The sequence below is a fragment of the Rhea pennata genome, chromosome 2 (genome assembly GCF_028389875.1).
Source record: "Rhea pennata isolate bPtePen1 chromosome 2, bPtePen1.pri, whole genome shotgun sequence".
NCBI lineage: Eukaryota > Metazoa > Chordata > Aves > Rheiformes > Rheidae > Rhea > Rhea pennata.
Window position 1 is genome coordinate 48,822,888 of NC_084664.1, and position 21,946 is coordinate 48,844,833.

Here is a 21,946-nt window from a genome sequence, read left to right on the forward strand (position 1 = left end):
GCTGCAGAACAAAAATTGATGTCTTGAATCAATTTAATTTTACATTACACCTTATGCTATATTTAAAATGTACACACTACATCAGAAGCATCTTTGAGATATCAGGTCAGGGTTCTTACATTATCTGCTTAGGGCTTCCACATTTACTGTATTCCATTTTTCTCTGTATAAGTAAAAATGTTCCCTACTTTCAACACTAAAAACAAATGAAAAGTAAAGGCTATGTACAATACATTTTAGAATGAAATGTCAAAATTTAATTATAAATAGGTCGCTTATGTGTTGTTTCTTATTTGCGTTACAACGGCAGACAAAAGCTTTCATCAGTGCTTGGGGTCTGCTGCTGTAAGTGCTATTTATAGAGCTAATAATATACAAAGTCCTTTTCCTGAAGAGTTTACAAGACAGGAAGCAGCATTATCCCTCTTTTTCAGATATAAAGCCAAGGCACAAAGACAGAGACTTATTCTGACAATGTATGGAGAACAGAAGCACTAAGGAAGACTAAATGCAGAACTTAGGAAATTTATGCTTGAAATATTATGCTTTGAAATTATTTAAAATAAGAAAAGATAATCACCTATACCTAATAAAATTTAAGAAACTGGGTGTATCGGATGATTAACAACACTTAGCAGAACCAGAACGCAGATTCAGAAACCTTAATCACCAGAACATTAACTTGGGGAAGCTATCTCTAGAATACAGTTCGACATTTTTCCCCAGAAGTTCTAATCCTAAAACAGAGATGCTAAATGTTGCCTTTTTCTAAATAACATATTCTTCTTTCAACAGAGCAGTAGTTAAATGTACATACATTCCCCTGATAAAATTAATAATGCTGATGAAATGTAATGATGATTGTGTTAACACAGAATGTGTTTTTTACATTCAGTCATAAAATTCTCTGGTCAATAATCACTACAAAATGTTTTTGTACACCAGCTGTACTAAATTACTATGTGCAGTCTATGGGTCACACAAACAAAATTGTATCTTCTAATATGGACAGGAGTAGAGGACAGTATAATCACAATTTTTATTATGCTTCTTTTTTGTTCTTATATCAAAGAGATATCCAGAAAATGCTTAGCATTCTTATTCTCCAGTTACTTTAGTAATATGGGAAGACATTCAGAATGCTATAGGATTAAGTTTTATGTTTGGCCAATTATGTTAAAGACATGCTAGTGATCACTATAATTTTATCAAGTATATTTGATAATTCTGTATTCCCTAATACATATTTGAATTTCACAGTTCACAAGGCACTGTATGTTTAAGCAACCAACCCTGACCACCTTTGCCTCCATCTCAAGCAATGAGGAACACAAATTGTGGCAATTACTTCATTTAAGTATAATTTTACTTACATGATACTTCATTTTGTAACAGCATATTGACTAAAATTAGCATTCTCCAAATGGATCATGTCTGATGCCATGCTTTATTCTAAACAATTAGGTTTTCATTAAGACATCTTAAATATATGATTAATGAAAACATGGAAAGACTACTTCTGCAACATGTTACAGAAATATCTTGCTATTTCCTGAGTTTGTGCCCCTATGTTATTGTCATGCTCAAAAGCAACCTTGCTTTGGGAGTTGGTAATGTTATACTGTCATGTACAGCTCTGAAATCTAAGCCATTTACTATCCCTGCTCTGTGAAAACCTGAAAGCATAAAGATCTGGGACGATGATCGTGAGAAATAAAACTTTTAAAATAGCATGCAAAAGCTAACATTAGGTCCAAAACCACACGGCAATTGTGACCAGTCTTAACACAGAATATATTCCTATCTTCCCACACATGTCCTGGGACGTCCTCCAACAAAACTTTTAAAGTAACTGCTGAACCCTTGCACGTACATCTTTTATTTTGCAGGTTGTAACTGTAGCAGCATTACACAACTTAGTCCACTTGGGATTCAGACCTCAAAGTTTACAGCTGTGATAGAATTAAAAACAAAAGATTTCCTGTCTGCCATTCCCACTCTCCCCTGAGAGGTTAATTCACAACATCATGTCCCTCAGCCTCTAGAGAATATTACCAGAATAGTATTTGCACTTAACACTCCTTTAGTCTTTGTAGTACACAGTCAATGACATGGTCTTCTTAGCTTCAGTTCCTGAAAGAAAGTATTTCCAGTCCAAAGACGCTAGAACAGTTCTTTTAGAAAGGTCTGTTCAGCTTTTAAAACTTCCTTCCTTATGAAAGGATGGCTAGTCACAGACATACAAGTTCCTTCCTCATGCAAGTCCTCTCTTTTTCTTCCTTCTCCCTTCCTCTGCCTATTTTCAAAAAACACCATCTTTGGATGTAAAGAGAAAGAAACTAAAAGCAGAGAGATCTGGTAAGACCATAAGTTTCAAGTTTGTTTAGAAATTACGAGTAGGTGATGGGCATTAAGGCATTATAAAACCTCTGTCTTTGACAACATGTGACAGAAGTGACAAAATAAATGCAGAGTTGAAGTACAAGTCACATACACTATTTTAAAGATATTTTTGCAAACTTGCTGTCTTTTTCCCCTTGCAACATCAATAAAAAGTATATTTATATAATTACCTTTCCACATCTCTGATGCAATGTGTGGAGCCATAGGTGCAACCATAATGCAGAGCGTAGCCACAGCATCTTCAAATTCTGCACTGTGGAGAATAAGAGGCTGAGAAGCTTGCTAAGCAAAAAAGCAGAAGAAAAAGAAAGAAAAAAAAGTAAATATGTATATTCCTGTGGGGAGAGAGAACTAGCTTAGCTGAGAGAAGACATGACATTGATTTTTGTTTTTTACTGCATATGATCAGAATAGTATAATTTCATAATAAATTAGAAATCTACGAAAATGTATGGAGAACTAAAATAAAAGCCACTGCAACTCTTGATCACAGAACGCCAACATTGTTATGAAAAAGATGCAAGCTTAGAAACTAATTCTGGAAGAGCTGACAGATCCTTAGGGATCTGCTCTGGTACAGCGGCCTGGACATAGATCTGTGTGGATGACTGTAGTCCTGGAGAACATTTTGAATACTGCCACTGCTAGAAATACAATCTTGGATAAAATTAGAACTATCTGAGAAGAGGTGAAATACCTGCATAAAAGAGTAAATCTGTGATAAATGCAGTATGTTTTCTATAGGGATAAAGTTTGGTTGTACAGAATCCCAGAGGTTTAAGTAAAGCTGAATTTATCACCAGTGAGGTTTTAGAACCGAAGTGCTGCTTGGGAAAGGAAAGTGCAAAGCAACCTTTCACCTGTTGATGTTCAGATTTCTTTAGCAAAGATAATTTTCAGTTTCTTGGAAAAGATGCCAGATTGACAAAATCTGAATCTTAATTCCTGTATTTATTGTATCATAATAGAGAAGATGGAGCACCAAAAGCAGCTGAATAAGCTTTTTCTTTCTCTGCCTCTGTTTTGACCCCGAGAGATTACACCCCATGATAAGGACAGTTCAGATTCTGTGTTTATTTTGTCACTTGCTTCTCTAATAAAACAGTACAGAAGAATGTCAATATATGTCAACTAAGGGGAATTATTTGGTGGGTGTAATGGACACCAGTTCCTGTCTACTACAAAATTGTTCAAAACCAGTGATTTGTTTGACGCAGACTACAGAAGAGCTGTCAGATTGCGACTTTATCGTTGACTATTGAGGTCAGTGCAAACTAGATTTGAGTAAGTTTTAGTAACTCCTACCTGTTTTCTATTTTTAAATTTCATCCACCTCCCCACTTCCTCCTTTCAAATAAGACTGAAAGAGGAAGTATCAACATGTTATAAGGAAATTTGTTCTTCACAGATACTGACGTGACAAAGAAGATAGTGCAGCGTTCAAACATTTGGCTGTCTGTATGACTCTGGTCTTTTCATATTCGCTCATCACCATCCACCAGTCCAAAATGCACATGAATCACTGAGCTGGAGATAAAGGATTCTGTATCACCTTCCCAACACCATACAGTCTCCCAGACTTATGTTATTTCCTTTACACCACTTGTGCCTGTCCTACTTTATTTTTTGTTAAGTTCCTTGAATTTGTCAATAAACTCCTCAGAATCTAATAAGGTAAAAGATGCTATTTCAATAAAAAGTTGGAAAATCCTAATTTTTAATCTGATTTCTGGTCTGGATCTTGTTACATTTATATGTCTGAAGGATTGCTTAATCAGATGTAAAAGCAGTAATAAAATGTAAGATAATAGTTTATTTTATTTGACCTATTGTCCCTGGCTGACAAACAACACAATAGTCTAAATTAAAAACATTAAAAATGGAAGCTATTGGTACATTTGTTTTAAAAAGGGAATTTGCAAGCTCTATTACTAGCAGATAGTTCAGAGGTGAAAGCATTCCTCTTTAAAGAATGTAAGATTATGTGTGATTTTCCCTGTAAAGAATAACTTTTTTTTTTTTATCAGTATGTTTAGTAATTCTATAATGTACTGCTATATGTAACTACCTACGCAACTTGTTTAAAACGGAAGCGAACAAAGAACAGAACAAAGCAAAATGTATCCTTTTGAAATTTCAGGATGCTGATGTAAACATCAGAACCTACTGGCTCTAACACTTTCAAGCTCTTCCTGGAAAACATGGTACACTCAGGGGTTACAGTGATACTAGCATGTACTACTTTTGAAATGAGTAATTCAACCTAAGTCCATGAGGCTCCGAAGTCAGTAACAAGGGTAAAAACAGTAAATAACTTTTGGTATGATAGACTCGGTTCAAGCTGTTCTGTATATAAACATATATGAACAGGGATTGAAAGAAACAAACCTTCATTCATATTGCATACTTACATAGAGTATGTTACTGAGGCTCATCAGTCGAGAAATAGCTGCATTGAACAGATGATCCTTTGTGAAATACTCTGTTACCTGGTTGTATTAAAGAAAAATAAAATTCTGTCACTATTTACTTAAAATTCTCAAACATGGAATATTGGGATTTTAAATGAAAAATAATTTTTGTTGATCAGTTCCAAATTGTGAAATGTGCCTATCTTAATTCTCCCATGGAAATCACTTAGTCATCATACCATATCATATCACATCATATACCACCATATGTGTGTGCAAAAATAGGATTCATGTAAAAAAACGCAGTTGACCAGCTTTGTTTCAAAATGTTAAAAGTTTCAATCAATGTCAATTAGAATTGTGTATTAGCAAACACTCTCTATGTCCTTTAGTAAGATAGCTTCCTTTTGCCCCTAAAAATAGTGTTCATACTTGTAAATCCAGTAGTGCCAGTGAAAGCTCTTTAATACAATGCAAAAGTCCATTAAAGGATCTGGAAGGTCCCTGGCCACAGAATTTAAAACAGGGTAAGTTTCTATGTGCAGAAAAATATTTTAAGTTAATTTTACAGGCATTTATGTCTTCCTCTGAATCTTGCATAATTGAACTGATACTAATCAAAGCATGAGACTTAACACAGGACAGGTGAACAACTAATTCAATACTAAAAATTTTTAGGATGCACTAATGTATTTCTCCAACAATTTTTTTCACTTCACATGAAACAAAGCGTATCTGATAAAGAGATGTGAAACAAGCAGATTTAAAAGGGATGATCTGCATAACTCACCTATAGCTTTATCACTGCAAAATGGAGTTATTCCAAACTCAGACTGAAACCCAGGCATTTTAATGCCGTAACACTTCATCTGTTAAATGAAGCACACAGCAGAAACTTTGCCAAACCAAACCTCACTTCTTTGCAGAAGAGTTGTGTCCCATGGAATTTGCAGGTAAATAAAATTACTTACAGAGAGAATATTTTAAAGAATATTTTATGAGCTACTCATCTGGGAGAAATGTTTTGCTCCAACAATGCTGTAACTTGAGTGCACCATTTTAGCAACAGCAGCATTTAGACATTTACAAAGTACTTAAGTGTTTCATTTAACCTCAGAAATCACCAGATTCTTCTGCTCCCAGATCTTTCTGGCTTCAGTCTTCTGTTTCTTACTCAGAAGCTCAGGATCGGGCATGGTTCCTGACATCCTTGCTTCAATAAGTTTGGTTACTAGGGTCCAGAGGCGTGTCTGCCATCTCTGAACACCTGGCATAGCATCGGCTGAATTCAACGAAGAATTAAAAAATAAACAGATTTCAGTTACGGTGAATGAAGCCAAACCTTTAAAGAGAAGCAAAATCGAAACTGTACCCTGGAGCTTAACACTGAAAAAATCCCTATATTGCGCATTAAAAATGTCAATGCAATTAAAATATATTTTAAAATAAGGCTGGGTTGCTTCAATGGAAAGAAATCAATGATACAAAATGAAAGTATTTTCTGCAATGACTTCAGAACATTATATATATTAAAAACATTTGCTAAATTTATAAAAGAACCCAATGTTATGCCAATGTTTTGAATGCTCATCTTGTGTTATAACAACTCTAGAAAACAATCCTTTTACATGCTTTTGTTTTCCAAACTCAAGGAAGAATATATACACACATACATGTATATATGGGCATAGATACATATAGTATATAATACTTACAGTAAGTGATTGTAAAGCACAGGGATTACCTATCTGACTGCACTAGATGAAAGACTTCTGCACACCTGGAATAGTAAAATCTCACTGACGATGTCTACATGACCCTTTATGTGACTGGAAGTACGATGCACTTCCCAAACTTTCCCCCTCCTGTTCATAGTAGAAGCTCATAGATCATCCAGACACTGTAGGATAGGCATCGTTTGGACTACAGCAAAGGTGTAATAAGCTGCTGGGTAAGTTTGGCCACGTCTGGTCCTGCACACTCCCAGACTGCCTGTCCGCACCAGTGCGCAGGGGAGGTGGGGAGGGAATGGTGTGGGACTCTGCCTTCAAGCCCACTACTGAAAAGACAGTGAACCTAGTCTGAACAGTAATCCCTCAAAAGCTGGTCAAAACATAGTCAGGGAGGAAAAGGATCATGGCAACTGTGTACCAGCATATTCTAGTCTCCCAATGAGACAATTTCCTATTTAGTTATTTGATTTCTTCAATACCAATGTTAATTATTCTGTTACCATAAAGAAATAGAGGCCAGAGTTTAAAGCAGGTTTATGGAATCCTTTTCACATGCTTTTTTCTCCTTCTCCTCGCTTCCTCCCAGCCCCCAGAAATATCTTTAAGGCTGCTACCATCTTATTGTGTTCAAGTTTTCCAACACTCTTTTATCAAGATGTGACCCCGTGAAATCTTTCTTTGTATTTCTCAGTCGGTAAACAGCTTGGTTTGAATGACTAAATGCATTTTTCCTAGCATTATACCTATCTGTGCTTAGCTTTCTTAAAGAATGTTTTAGTATAACCACCAAGCTCTAGTTATACTTTGCAACTAACACTTTGTACCTATGGCACTCACACTAATTTCATTATTCTGTTTTCAAGGTGGAAAAATATAGCAAAAAGATTGGGGATCACTGAATTAACTGCTTTGGTGAGAATTATGTACCTGTATACCTTTAGGGACCCAGGAGTTAGTCTGATTCCAAGCAGCTGGGCTTTTAAGAGTGATTACCTTTTCATATGCCTAGTTGCGATCAGAGGGTGATAGAAAGCAGAGAGAAGTCATACAGCCCATTCCTCAGGTACATAATCAAAAAAGGGCAGTAATTTGGAAATGAAAGTATGTGTTTACATGCATACGTAAAGGGTGACAGCAGACAAATGAAATAATGCTTAGTAAAAACTAAACAAAGCAGCAAGAAGACAAAAGAGGGACTATTTTTTAAGCCAAGTATGAAATGTTTAATTATAGTCCTCAGCAACAAGAGAGCTGCATTGAAATGTATGCTCCAAGTCTACATTAAAATGTATGATCTATGGTAGTTAATAAATAGAAATTAAAACTAAGAACTATTAGTGTGACAAACTGCATGGTGGCAGTAAATAAATGTGCACAAAGGTAAAACTTCTAAATAATATCTTGTTCAAAGATGGAACTAAACTCATAGAAGTATGTCGTGTGTGTACATCTTTTAGTTACTGGGAACTCTGATTATCTTTTTTTACAAGATTCTTCCAACTCATATTTCTTGGTCCACCTTATAAAAGCCACTGCATACTTGCATACATATGTGTAGATTAAATAGTTTAATATTGCAAAATCTTATCTGGAATCTGACATGATGAAAACACGATGAAAACAAAGAATCTTAAAATGGAGAAAATCTTGAAATAATCATTTTCAATCAGTCTATTGTAATTGATCAGAAAATGAGATCCAGGCTTTACACACTTTCATTACTTCAGAAGAAAATACTGATGGAAAAGTGCTTTCCATACAGCTGGTTTTGGCTTGAAAGAGGCATTGTAACATGCAGTCCATTGCAATAATCTTGCAAGCTTTCCTCTCAGAGACAGTTGTGTTACCCACTTTTAAAAAAAGAAACAAACACTAAAACTCTCTTATTATACCAACTTTTCTGATTCAACTATACTAAAACTTTGGCAACAAGATTTGTATTTATCTTCTGTTTTAAAAAAAAACAACTAGAAAAAAAAACAATAGAAACAGTCTGACTTACTTTTAGCATCCCACAAAATATCTTGTTCTGGAGGAGCTGCGAACAGAATGTAAAGACGTATGGTGTCAATGCCATACTCCTCCTTTAATTCTTCAGGGTCTATTCCATTGTGCTTAGATTTGCTCATTTTTTCCCAAGTGACTTGGATCTTCTCACCAGTTTTTAGGTGAACTGGTTCAGTCCCTAAATATTAACAGATACAAAAATTTTAAAGCAGATTCTGTTCATTTGTAACAGCAACAGATTTCGTTCTCTAAGGACATTAAGAGACAAGAATTTCCCTTTTGGGTGGTGGTGGGAGGTTTCCAAACAGTTTAAAGAGGAAAAACCTATTATAATAAGTAAAATACCTCTTCCCTCCCCAAAGGTTCCTACTTTCACATTTTACCACAAAGAACATTCTAGGTTTATAGGTTTCAATTTCAGCAAGTTATCCTGATAAGAAACTGCCTTATATTGCATGTATTTAGGAACAAGGAGGGAGATCCACAGTGATACAGGCATACCAGACCAAAAACACCTGCTACAGACAAGCCCTGAGCTCCTCTGAAAGAAGTCAGGACAGCAGGCAGGAAACGTATAATTTTTTTCATACTGGCTTTGTATGCAGAAGAGAGGAGGTAACAAGGTGAATGAGAGGAATGTTTAAAGGAGGCAAGTACGACCAAGTCACACTGTTTGCTGCAGCCCCTCAAAGGCTGTTGATCCACCTCATACTGTAGAAGTGCTGGAAACAGCTGGAGAAACAATACTTCTTTCTGTATCTGTGATATTTATACCTAGCATTTACTGAATTCGCCAACAACCGTGTTACCTGTCTCAGTGGCGTTTCTGTAGGCTGTCTAGTTGCTGGGACTACTGGCTCCATTCAGCAACCTGCTAAGCACCATCTTAACAAAACCAACTTCCAATCCTTTGGACTCCAACTACACTGAAGTTAAAATAGTATCATAGTATTGCTTCTGTGTTTGGTTGCAATTAAAAGCCACTGAATTATAGTACTGTCTCTGTTTATGGACTTGGCATTAGACATATGAATCCAATGCTCACAAGAACCTGCTTTCTAGTTTAAATATTACAAGGATTCATTTTTATCTACTGCATTTCTCCGGCACTGTGACTTGTACATCCTTTTTTACTGAAGTAGCCTCTGACTTTTCAAGTGCACCCGTGCTGGTTTTCCCACACAGTCTCTTACCAGTGAAATCAATCTCCTCTCTCTTCAGGTACTGGCCTGTTGTTGTTAATCTGAATGTTTGATTCTTGATAAGTCCTTGAACCAACAGCTTATGGAAAGGCTCCCTAAGGAAGGAAGGAAAAAGAAACTGGTCCATCAAAAACAGCTTCGAAAAGCTCCTTCTATGATAAGCCTCAGATATTGAGCCAATTAGGCACAATTATTTACTAAAAAAAGAATTTTAAGTTGACTATATATAAAAGGTTGTCACCTGTGAAATTCAGAACACTTTCTGCATTTATTCATGACGGCTAGTTGACAAGTATAAATATTTATCTGTATTCTGCACACATTCTCGCCTCCTGATTTAGTACCAAGTTATTCTAACATCACCTTTCAAATAAAAATATGGATAATACACTAAGGTTTCTTGTCAAACTCTGCAAGTTCACTAATGTTGAACTAAATTCCTATTTATAAAAGCGTTCAAGTACCTGGCCTGAATTCTTTATAAATACTTAATTCTAACTTCTCTCCGAGGATCACAATATTTCAGAAAAAAAAAAAATCAAAATTTCACAGTACATTTCTTTTTACAGACTGAGATGATACAGTTTCTTGAACAAACATAAGCACTTGCATGCCTTGCCCTTTACAGAACTAGCCATCAAGACCTAGTTATAAGAAAAAAAAAACCACATGAAAAGATTGCAATGCTGGAAAGTTTACATGTCAGTGGAACAATTTATTTAGCATCTGAAATACTAAAACTTAAGTTTTCTAGTAAAATCTACATCAGGAAGAGCAAGTTATCAGCTATGTATATGATGGAGACAAACACAGCCATAAAAGCATCAGAACTAAAGGCAGTAATACACTCAGCAAGAACTAAATTCTAAGTAAATACTACTCTGGTTGACAGATACACTACTGCTCCCACCTTCTTTCAGTGACCTTACATTCCTGATTCATTGATTCAGGTGGCAGTCATTGTTTTCACTGAAAAAAAAGTCAATGTAATTAATCTCTACAGATTTTGGTGCCCACTCAATAGGTCAGAAAGGTGAGGCAGTTGTGGTGGCCACACCAGGAGCACTACTGACCAGAGAAGAGGTATGGAGCCAGACCCAGAAGGTGCTGAGTCTGGGGAATCCTCTCCAGGGATCCTCAGGTACAAAGGTTTTGGGGACCATCATTCTGGAGGACTTGCTTATCAGTGCTGGCTATTACTGACTGTAAACCTCTCTAATATGTGTGCTCAACATTAAGTAATCTAAATCATCCCCCAAACTTCTACTTAAGAAAGCTCCAAATATCTATCAAAATAAACTTACAAAGAATGCATCACTTGTATTTGCCTATCTTTCAGAAAGCTACAATAAATCTATCCACCTAAAAAAGAAATACTAAAATAGCATCTGTATTTTATTTCACATATAAAAAGGCATAATCCAAAACACTACTCAGTTTTCTGGAGTCAATTTAGTATTTTACATTATTACTAAATATAAAATACAGGACAATTTATCTCATAATTTAAAACATGGTAATTTAATAACCTAATAAAATTATCATTTGATTTATGTACTTATAAAATGAATTAAAGCCAATAACTTCCAATTGCCGTTCTTTAAATGCTTTTCATGACTCTGAACTAAAGAGATATTTGAAAGAAAAGCTTTTAATTGGGAGAGAATAAGCAGCAGGCTTCATACTTTATCTTCAACATATTCATGCTTGAACAAGAACTCTCTCCCTTGCATATTTTGCATACTCCTAAATATTGGGCAAGTAACAGCACATAGTGAAATCATTCTGTCACTAGGCAGCATAGGTCTCTACAATACTATCCAATTTTATCAACAATATGAAGTAAGAGTAACAATACAGGCATCTCTACAAATATTTTCTGAACAGTATTTTGCAGGTTGCCTGAAAGTTCTGTTGCCTGTTGCTTAGAAATAAATTAAAGGAACTTACGGAGATGTGAGAGAAAGTCAAATTTAGTGAGTAAAAACAAGATACAGTATTTTAAAAGGAGGAGGCAATGCAACCTCAAATAATTTTCTTCTGAGTCGACTGTAAAACGAAAAATCCTAACCAAAAGCCTTGTCATTCCATCAACAAAATGGGTGTAAAAATGCTTCAAGAGACAGCAAGCCTTGTTTTACTCCACAACCTACAGAAATTATGAAGAATAATACATTTTTTTCTCCTGTTATTCAGTACTTAAGATCTAAAACAGTTATTAAAAGTTACATCTGTTGCCATCTAAAAAAACAGTAACAAAATAGCCAAAACATCAAAATCATACAACACTCCCAACTGGAAGCAATTTTTCAAGAAACACTTCTCTTTAATGACAAAGAGTTAGTTCAGATCACATGCCAAGTTACTAAAAGCTGAATGTAGCAATGAGCATTTCCAATTTTTGTTTATGCTGACAGAGGCTATAAAAATGCAATACAAAATACATTACCAAGTATAGTGGGAAAAAAATGTTCGTAGTGGGAGACCACAGCAGAATGGAGAAATGCCCAAAATGAGAAAGGCAGAATCTGTCTAATATACACAGGGCTCAGAAAGAAACGTAGCCCTGTGCCGAATTTTCCCAATGTGCCGAATGATTTTGCTAGTGCTGTGATGGCTCCATCTCATGGTCACACGTACAGTTACACTTTAATTTACCTTAAAACCACCCACACCTACAACCTTCCCCTCCAAAGAGGGGCATCAGCTGCTTGGTTATAGAAGGGAACTGCAAAGACACCACAGCGCATCCTACCTGATACAATTCTGATCTAAGCACTGCACCACAAACTCATGGCCTGGCATTACAAATACCTCCCGAAACAAGGGAAACTAAGCCATGTTCAGACAGGCACACTCCTCCAGCACACTAAACGATGATGCTGCTTCAGTTTCTTTCACTGCCCCACCGCATTTCAAACGGTAAGCTGGAATGGGATACGCCTGTATCTCTGCCTGTGAAGTCTGTTTGTACCCGTGCTGGAGTACGGTCACTGGGGCCTTGTTTGTGTGCAGTTCTTGATCATGCTGCATGTCAGGTGGGACCCCACCTGGGAAGTCCAACGTCTCACAGAAGGATCAGCTGTGGCAGCCATGAGGTGTGTAATCCCGCTATTGCTTTTCACTAAATTTAATATACAGGTTAATCTTGATGATAAATAATCTCTCTCCACAAGAGAACGTGCTGGCTAGAGGTGCAAGTGTGGCTGACAGATCAGCAACTCCTGCTCCGTGCCATGTCCTCAGTCCCCAGGTTCTGCTCCCGGCAAGGCAGGTAGTTAGACTTTTGCTACAATTACAAATAACCTGGCTGGAAGAACTCTGTGTAGCCTGAAACAGTGATGAATAGTGGACTCAGAAGAAGGGCAGGGAACTCACTGAATATATTTCCATCCTACATCTTTAGAAAGACATAGAGAGTCCAATATCGTGCCCTAAAATTCAGATAACACCTTAGACACCGTCAACTGAGTTCAGAAGCTCATGAAATCTGCACTTAGCTCCATCTGCAACAATCCAGCAATCATGCAGAAGGCCAGAGTATAAGTGATTTTTGGAGGGAGATCATTTTATGCAGAAAAAAGATCAAACAATACTACTTTTCAATTTTATACTGTCAATATTTGAGTGCTTTTTATTTAAAAATCAACACTAATAGTAAAGTCCCCAAAGAACTTATTGAAGCTCTAACATCCTCCCTCTACAGAATAAACTATTTCTGTCACACATCTTATTTTGTAATGCAACTATGTAAAACTAGTGACTTCCTACTCAACAGACTTGTCCTCCATCACTCAAATCTGCTGACTTAATGGCAACAGTAAGCTTTCTTATTGTTTTCTAATCCTTCAGGGAGAATATGCTGGATTCTACTTACACTTATTCATCAAACAAATTACTAAAGTCTTGGGAAGAGCTAAATTCTGTGCAACTCGTACTTGCAATAATACAGTTGAGCAGGTGTAACTGAGGGTATCAACACATCCACCATAGCGGATTAAGCTGAAGAGATGAGGTAGTCGCTGGCCCCAGCTGCCTACCTGGCCCCTACCCAGGGGTAGTGACAAGTGGGAGGGCTGGCTGGCTTGTGAACTAATTCCAGAACTGTTGCAGCCTTCACTCCTGAATATTAAGACAGAATGACACCAATTTGGGCTTAATCTGTTGTCACATGTATCAATACTCAGAGCACACTATTTATTCTACCTTCTCAGTATTAGAGAAAATGAGCAGCTCCTCCTACCATCTCCAAATCAACTCATTAGAAGAGAAAGAAATCATGCTCCTTCCTCAGGGCAGATTTAAACTATAACTACACCTTTTATTACAATTTTAGATGCCTATAAACATTGCATTTTCTATAAAAGTATGTGATGACTGGCTATATTTCTGTTATAATGCATATCATATATGAAGAAGACAGAGTAGTTTGCTTTGAAAATCCAAACTACAAAATTCTGAACTTTTGTTTTCAGTTTCGTTACTATAGGAACAGTCATTAGTACAGAAATAAAGACTGTCAGGAAAAAATTCAAAGGATTTGAAAGTCAGAGGGCAGGAGCCGAACTATGACAATTATTATGAAGAGAACCTATCAAAATGAAAGATTATTACAGATCTGTAGGTGCATCTCATCAAAATTTGTCATGGCACCAATTAACACCTTAAATGGTTGTAGCACTTATCAACTGAGATGTAGCAGAGTTTTATTAATTTAATCAGTGAACAGACAAGAGCTAGTAGTGCAAGATTTAAAAACCACAAGAGAGGAGTGTTTTTTAACCTTTCAATAATTCTCCCTTGCAGCTGTGAGTCCTACATCATGATTTTAAGCTTCCTAACAACAATTTTTTTTCTTCCTAATCACCCTTTTTGGATCTTTCAGACCAAGTGGCTTCTGACAAATGTTAAAACAAATTTCTAACGTGGTAATATTTACAGAGGACTTTGCAATTTCCATATCAAAACAAAATCCTAATTTGACTTCACTGCTTAGAAGCTAATGCTTTAACTTGTGTAAAGCTAAAGCAAGCAAACAATTTTATGCATGATGATGTATTTGTTACACTCATCTTGCATTCTGAACACATGTATAAGCAGCACAAACAACAGACCCTAAGGGCAATACTGTAACGTTTCTTCACAGGTGCAACAGTTGAGATTATATATATCCTCAGAGGAATTCTCTACAATCTTGCAAACCACTTCTACAGAAAGCAATTTTGATTTTCTCTGCTACTGTCACTAGACATAGTCAATATTTCCTGTGTACTTTTAAACTGAAGTTAGACAGTTTTCATCCGCAATTTACCATTTACTTAGACCAGTCTACACCACACAGCTTTCCTGGTGTAGCTCTGTCACAGCAGACTGTGAACACACATTCCAAACTAACATTTCTATAAAAATAATCAAGTTTTAAAATAACATAGGTTGGAAGGGATCTTTGGAGGTCAGTCAGTCTAACCCTCAGCACTCTGCAGAGCTAACTTCAAAGTTAAAGCAAAGAGCTCCACCCAGATGGGTTTTGAAAATATCCAGCAATGAAGATTCCATAATTTCTCTGGCCAAACTGTTCCAGTGTCTGACGACCCTGGAACATTATTTTTCTTCCATCCAGTTGGACCTTGCTGCAATTTGTGTCTGATGCCCCTTGTCCTTTCTCTGTACATTTCTGAGAAGAGTCTTGTTCTGTCTTCTCTACAATCCTCCTTTAGGTAGCAGTAGACTGCAATTAGATTCTCTCCTTAGCTTTTTCTTTCCCAGGGTGAACACATTCAACTCCTTTAGCATCTCTTTGTATGCCATATCGCTCTAGCCCCCCAACCATCTCTGTTTCTCTGTGCTAAACTCTTTCTAGTCTGACAATATCCCTCAAAACAAGGGCCCCAACCTGAATACAATATCCCAGATGTGATTTCATGAGTAATGAGCACGGGAGATAATCACTGCTGGCTATACTTTTGCTAATGCAGTGCAGTATACTGTCATGTGTACTGCTAATTCATGTTTAGCTTGCTGTCTACCAAAGCCCTTCTCTGCAGAGCTGCTCCTTATAGTCTGCCTCAGCCTCTGCTATTGCACAGGGTTACTATATTCTAGGTACAGGACTCTGCATTTGTCTTTGATGAACTTCACAGGATTGCTGTCAGCACTTTGACAAGGTGAAGGACCAAGTCCAAAGTCCTTTGCAGTGCAGTCCTGCCATCCGGAGTATCAGGGCTCTCTACAACGTGGCGTTCCGTGAACTTGCGGTGGGTGCATTTTGTTGCATTGTCCTGATTGCTGATGAAAATGTTAAAACACAGTTGGCCTCAGTAGTGACCCCTGAGGAAAATCAATAGTGACTGGCTGCCAGAGAGACTTTGAACCACTGACAACTACCCTTTGAGCCTGATGGTCTGGACAATTTTTTCCATCCCTACTTTATAATCCACCCATTCAGTTCATATCTTCCCCATCCAGCTGCAAGGATGCCATTGGAGACATTGTCAAAAGCCTTACTAAAGTCATGGTAAATGACATGTGCTGTTCTCCTCTGATCCGCAGAGCCAATCATCTCATCATAGAAGACAGTCAAGTAAAGTAAGGCACAATTTCCCATTTTTAAACCTGTGATGGCAGTTCCCAGACACCTTCTTGTCCTTCATGTGTCTGAAAATTACTTCTAGGTGAATTTGTCATAATCTTCCTGGAGGTCTGAGGTGAGGCTGACTAGCTTATAAGTACATTGGATCATCCTTCTTGTCTTTTCTTGAAGGTGAGTATGACATCTGGCTTAATCCTTGGATTACCATGACCTTTTAAAAATAATAAAGAGCAGCCTCACAATGATACAGGCCAGCTCCTTTCGAATCCAGGGATTTGAACATGTCTGATTATTTAAGTTGCACCTAACCCCATCCTATTCTACAGTGGACAGTACCTCTCTCCATTAAACTCTCTCACTAAGGCACAAACATTGACCACAAAAGCCAAGGCAAAGATTGTCCTTTGTTACTGGGTCATTAGTCCCATTTAGCTTTGGGCCAACACTTTCCTTGGTCTTCCTGTCAATGCAATTGCAGAAGCCTTTCCCTACTGCCTTCCCATACCTCACCAGTTTCAAATCCAGCTGAGCTTTGGCCTTTCCTAATTCCATCTCTGCCTGCCCAGGCAATGCTTCTACATTCTTCCAGGGGTAGCCCGTTCATGCTTCTGCTTTCCATGTACTAATTTTTAAGTGTTTGAGCTCACTCAGGAGGTCTCTGTTCACTTATGACTGCTTGCTCATTTTTTTGCACATCAGAGCAGACCGTTTCCTTTGCAAGCAAACTTTCCCTTCCACATGGTCTCAGTTAATAATAACAGTATTTTAGCCACAATTATTGTTGTTCTGGGAGGCTGAACAAGTACACTAGCAAGAGAATTTTTTGTTGTTGTGTGCTGCAGCTCTGCTAGATGGCTTATAGATCAGTGTAAAGTCTTTAATAGCACTGATCAGGCTGTAATAGCTTGCAAAGATAAGCTTTGGTTTTCTCTCCTACAAGGAATAGTGCCTATGGTAGAAAGGACTGGTTTCAGATCCTCAAAGAAAGAGCAGCCTTCCAGCTGCAGCTATGCAAGCTAGAGACCACACGGTGAAATACTGGTACAGAAATCTCCACATCTGAACTATTTTCAGGCAAGAATCAGCAGTGGAAACAGCATCACCTGTTTTCATCAAATAACTATGAAATGACTTGGGGAAATATTCCAACAGCCCCATTAACTACTCCATCTTTTCCTGGTGCACAGCTACTTAAATTCTAATTGTGCAGCAAAACCACTGCATTCAAGACAGCTCAATGCCATGTGTAAAAAAGTTCCTCTTTTTTATCGTGCTCTCAGAGTGGATACTACTAAAGCATGAATGCACAGGAGTTGCCAAATGAAAAATTACTGAGCTACTATTCTCATGGAATCACTTGTTTTGCACCTCTATCTACTCAAATCTCTCTGCTGATGGGAGAACAGAGGACAGGGCAGTATTTCACACTTGGGTTATTCTAACACTAATATCTTCCCAACTAAGGCATTCCTGTGATGGCATTTTAGGATATAATTTCAGTGGAATTTCAGTGGAAATAGGGCCAGCCAGTTGAGAACTTAACTGAGGAAAAGAACAGAAGGTCAAAAGACTCTCTCTCCTGCCTCAAACTTTACCCCTAACCAAAGAAAAGGATTACGCATCAGCAACAGAAGTCAAAGTAATCAAATAAAAAAATTAATAGCATACAAATATATACTATCTTTGCTTATCAAGAACTATTTTATACTTTTCAGTTCCAATTCTTCAGGGAATTACAGAAGTGCTTAGTTTTCTAAATATGCATGGTTCTTCTGAAATTAATGGTATTAACAACTGTGCAGGAAATTACCTAATTAGAAATAATAGCATTATTCAGAATGCCTGAAGTTACTAGTTCGATGCAAGCTTTTGGAGTTTGAAAAGTCTACAGTAACAACTTATCACTTGCTCTGAACCAGTTAATATTCATATATTACAAATGTTATATATGCATACATACAGAAAATACAACATGCTGCAAGAATCAAGTATTTAGCCAAGACAGACAAGCAATAAAATTCAGACTTATTCAATGTAATGTTCAACCACCACAAAAATTTTCCACTAATGCTCCTCTTACCTAAATGCATTTTAAATGATTTTTTCTAGAAATATATAATACTTACTTATGTTTGGTCATCTTTAGATCGTGGCAAAAATGACTGAAAAATCTAGCATAAAATAAGTGCATAACTGCATGTTCTTTTCCTCCAATGTACAAATCCACAGGCATCCAGTAATCAGCCAAGTCATTATTAAAGGGCCTGAAAAACACAGTAATAGAAAAAGATAGAGAAAATACAATGTAGAAAAGAAAGATGAGCTCTATTGAAGTAGCTACTGTTTACTGAAAGTAATACATCTAATGAAACTTTTAATATCAGATCTTTTCAAGTGATATGCTCACTAACTTATATACAAAATTGTAATTACCACTGAGAAATAGATCCACAAAAATGGATCTATAAAAACATATTTTAGATGTGCAACTGTAATTTTACCTAATCACTTAAATGATGAAAATATCTGCCTGCTCTTTAAAGCATTTTTTGCCAAAATAACATGTGGTTGCCATTTGAATTTCCTAGTACTTACAGATACCAAATTTTGCATAAAAATATATTGCTATTAAAGAAGATGAAAGACATGTTCATTTAAAAACATTTTTTTTTTTAATTTGAAATTTGCATTGTTGCCATTAGGGGGCAATGTAGCATCTTCTCATAACTTGCCATTCTGAAGCATCAGATGGATCTTTGTACTCAAACCGAAGGATGCTCTGTGGATTTACAGTAAACATCGGTTGCTATTTAGAGCTTATTTACTAAGTTACTGGAGGTAACCTGCATGGTTTATTAGCATTGCTCACTGCTTCATTAAATTTCACTATGTTTCATGTAACAGCTCCTGCCTGCAAAATACCATTTCAATATATGTTATGTTTCCTCAACATACATTTTTACATTCCCATTCTAACAAATCTACCTGTTTCATTAGCTTGTTAGATTATTTCATCTATCATTTTTATATTAGTAACACTTTTTTCTTCACAGATGAACCTAGCAGCAAACACCGAATCTGAAATTCATGTCTATCATGTAATGAGCTAAAAACTTCCTGTTGCACATAGGATTCCAAAATCCATAGAAAACTTCTCTCAAATTCTAGGTGTTTGAAATATGAATTTTATACCCCTTTAGGTTTACTTATATGCAGCTTACCTTAAAAAAAAGAAAGGAATACCAAACAGATCTAGTGATCTAGTATAAAAATCTGAAATTCTTATTTCAATATACAACAGATTTAGCTACACTAGGCTTGTTACTTTGACAGCTCGACATTACATTTAACTGTGTCATCTTCAGTTTCTGGAAAAGTCTTTTTCATCCAGGCACAAAAAAATATTTCAAACTGCCATTCAGGAGAAAGCATTCTGCATAATACTAGACTACTAAAAACTTATTAAAAGTAATATGAAATATGCCTAGAGAAGAATTTTCATTTGTTTAACTAAACAATCCAGTCCAGGCTTCCAGTATTTTGATTTGGAAGTATCAAAATACAATTCGGCCAGCTATACTTAAATCCCTCTTTGTAAACATGTACCCAGACATTGCTCAAACAAAAAACAAAAAACTCAGCTCTAAGTGTGGTATCAGTATCTAGAAAATGAAACTATCTTCCTCTGATCACATGCAAGAACAGTTCCACTGATTCCTCTCTGCAAAAAAAAAAAAAAAAAAAAAGGGGGGGGGGAAGAAAAAACACCTGCATATTTTAGTGTCTTGTCTCATATAAAAATAGGCAGACAAAACAGATAAACAAATGACATGGCCTTCTCAATGAAGTGTCAATGCTGTATGTATATGAATAGGTGTTACTTGGAGGTTATGAATTTAAAATGGAAATGTCAATAATTAAAAAAAATAGATCCTACCAGACTCATTCACCAAAACGAAGCTCATTATATATGATCCTGTAGGAAGACTGAGGCCATTTACTAGACATTTCCTATTTATCTTTGCAATAATTGAATGACCTACAGAAAATACCCATCTAATCTGCTGCTATCATATTGTCCTACACAATGGCTCTCAACGTGCCCCAGAAACCGTAACAACTATTCATCCAGTGACTGTAGGCAGTGATCTAATTTGGCTGGTGTATATAAAATGCTTTTGGACAACTGAGCCTCCGTGGAGGCTGCTTAAATGCTGTGTTTGACACAACACCTCAAGGCGCAATCAGCAGTGTTAATACAAGCAGACTACGAAGCAGGTAAACAGCTAAATAACTACATCTATCTTTCCATGCTCTTCATGCTGCAGCCACTAATACACAGAACAAGAAAAATCGCCTTTTATTAATTATGCACATAGCCAAAATAATAACACAGCAGGAACTTATGCTGATGCCACTTCACTTTAGGTCTGAATAAAAGGAAGCAGCGAGATTTATCAGAATTTTGAAAGAGCTAATTTCAGGTGTCATTCTGGGCAGCTGGATGTTACACCAAAATCCTCCTCTTACCAGTGAAAAAGCACTGTCTTTCTACACATTGAAATATCCAGTCTATTACTGGCAAAAGTACACACAATACAACTTAACGCAATTTCGGAGAGAAGAATTATGGTAGGCTGTTATTCTTTATAGTATGCTCCACTAACAAATTCCTTTAGCTTCTCATCCGAATTTTCCCTCTATGCCCTGTCTCACAATGCCTTTCCATGCAAATTCCTGCCCCTTGCCTTGCAGCTCCCACACTTACCTAGTTGTGTCTACACATTCCGCCCTCATAGATCTTCCAGGCTGAGCACAACCCAAATCTTACAGCAGCTCCTAGTCCACCCTGTGCTGCACTCAGGGACAGACAAAATCAGGGCAGCATATGGATTTACATTGCCCATTGGAAAGTCAGAAGCTAAAAGCACCAGAGTATCCAGCTTCTTCCTTCTTTCTTCCTTCCCTTCTATTCTGTAAAGCAGACTTGCCCACCACACGGCCCTGGGTCTGGAACCCTTACCGTTCAGCGTTGTGAGGGTCAGTGTATCTCAGGTAATACCAAGCAGAGTCAACAAATGTATCCATGGTATCAGTTTCTCGCCTTGCAGTTGCCTTACACCTGAGCAAGAGAGAAGGAAGGACAAGACTATTTTTAGATAGGTGACGAGCCTGGCACAAGAACAAACAGGTACAAAGTGGCCACAAAGAAATTTAGATTGAAAATTGAAAGTCTGAACAGCTGAAGCAGTGATACGTTTGAAAAATATCCAGTATAAGTAGCAGGGCCAACTCTTCTTTCTTCTCCCTCCCAAGCAAACCAAATCAAAACACAGAACAAAACAAAAAAGCCTAAATGTGCTAAAAGCAATAGTGGAAGACTGCACAACACAGGGCTGCCCTCTCAATCATATGCTCTCAGAATTTTTTAGAACTGGCATTAAAAAACTCAACACTGCTTCACATTTTGAAAAAATTACACAAATAGTAAGACAAATAGAAGCAAGTCTTAAAGGCAAGCATGCTTGCCAATAATGTCATTGGGTACTAAATACATATCACACTCTTTAGGTACTATCAGATGAATGATTTTATAAACAT

The 21,946-nt window shown here is 36.9% G+C and overlaps 1 protein-coding gene across 2 annotated transcripts in view; it reads right to left on the reverse strand.

The window, feature by feature from the left end:
* Positions 1 to 21,946, reverse strand: part of LARS2 (leucyl-tRNA synthetase 2, mitochondrial) — a 93,100-nt gene that overhangs the window by 16,434 nt on the left and 54,720 nt on the right. Inside the window, exons 13-19 of one of the 2 annotated variants that reach the window (XM_062569449.1) lie at positions 21,369 to 21,467; positions 18,472 to 18,609; positions 9,748 to 9,851; positions 8,550 to 8,732; positions 5,927 to 6,096; positions 4,815 to 4,892; positions 2,574 to 2,685 (exon numbers count right to left, since the gene is read on the reverse strand). In XM_062569449.1, the coding sequence (XP_062425433.1) occupies positions 2,574 to 2,685; positions 4,815 to 4,892; positions 5,927 to 6,096; positions 8,550 to 8,732; positions 9,748 to 9,851; positions 18,472 to 18,609; positions 21,369 to 21,467 (884 nt within the window). Of the gene's footprint in view, positions 1 to 2,573; positions 2,686 to 4,814; positions 4,893 to 5,926; positions 6,157 to 8,549; positions 8,733 to 9,747; positions 9,852 to 18,471; positions 18,610 to 21,368; positions 21,468 to 21,946 lie in introns of both variants that reach the window. The other variant, XM_062569448.1, reaches the window with a different exon arrangement.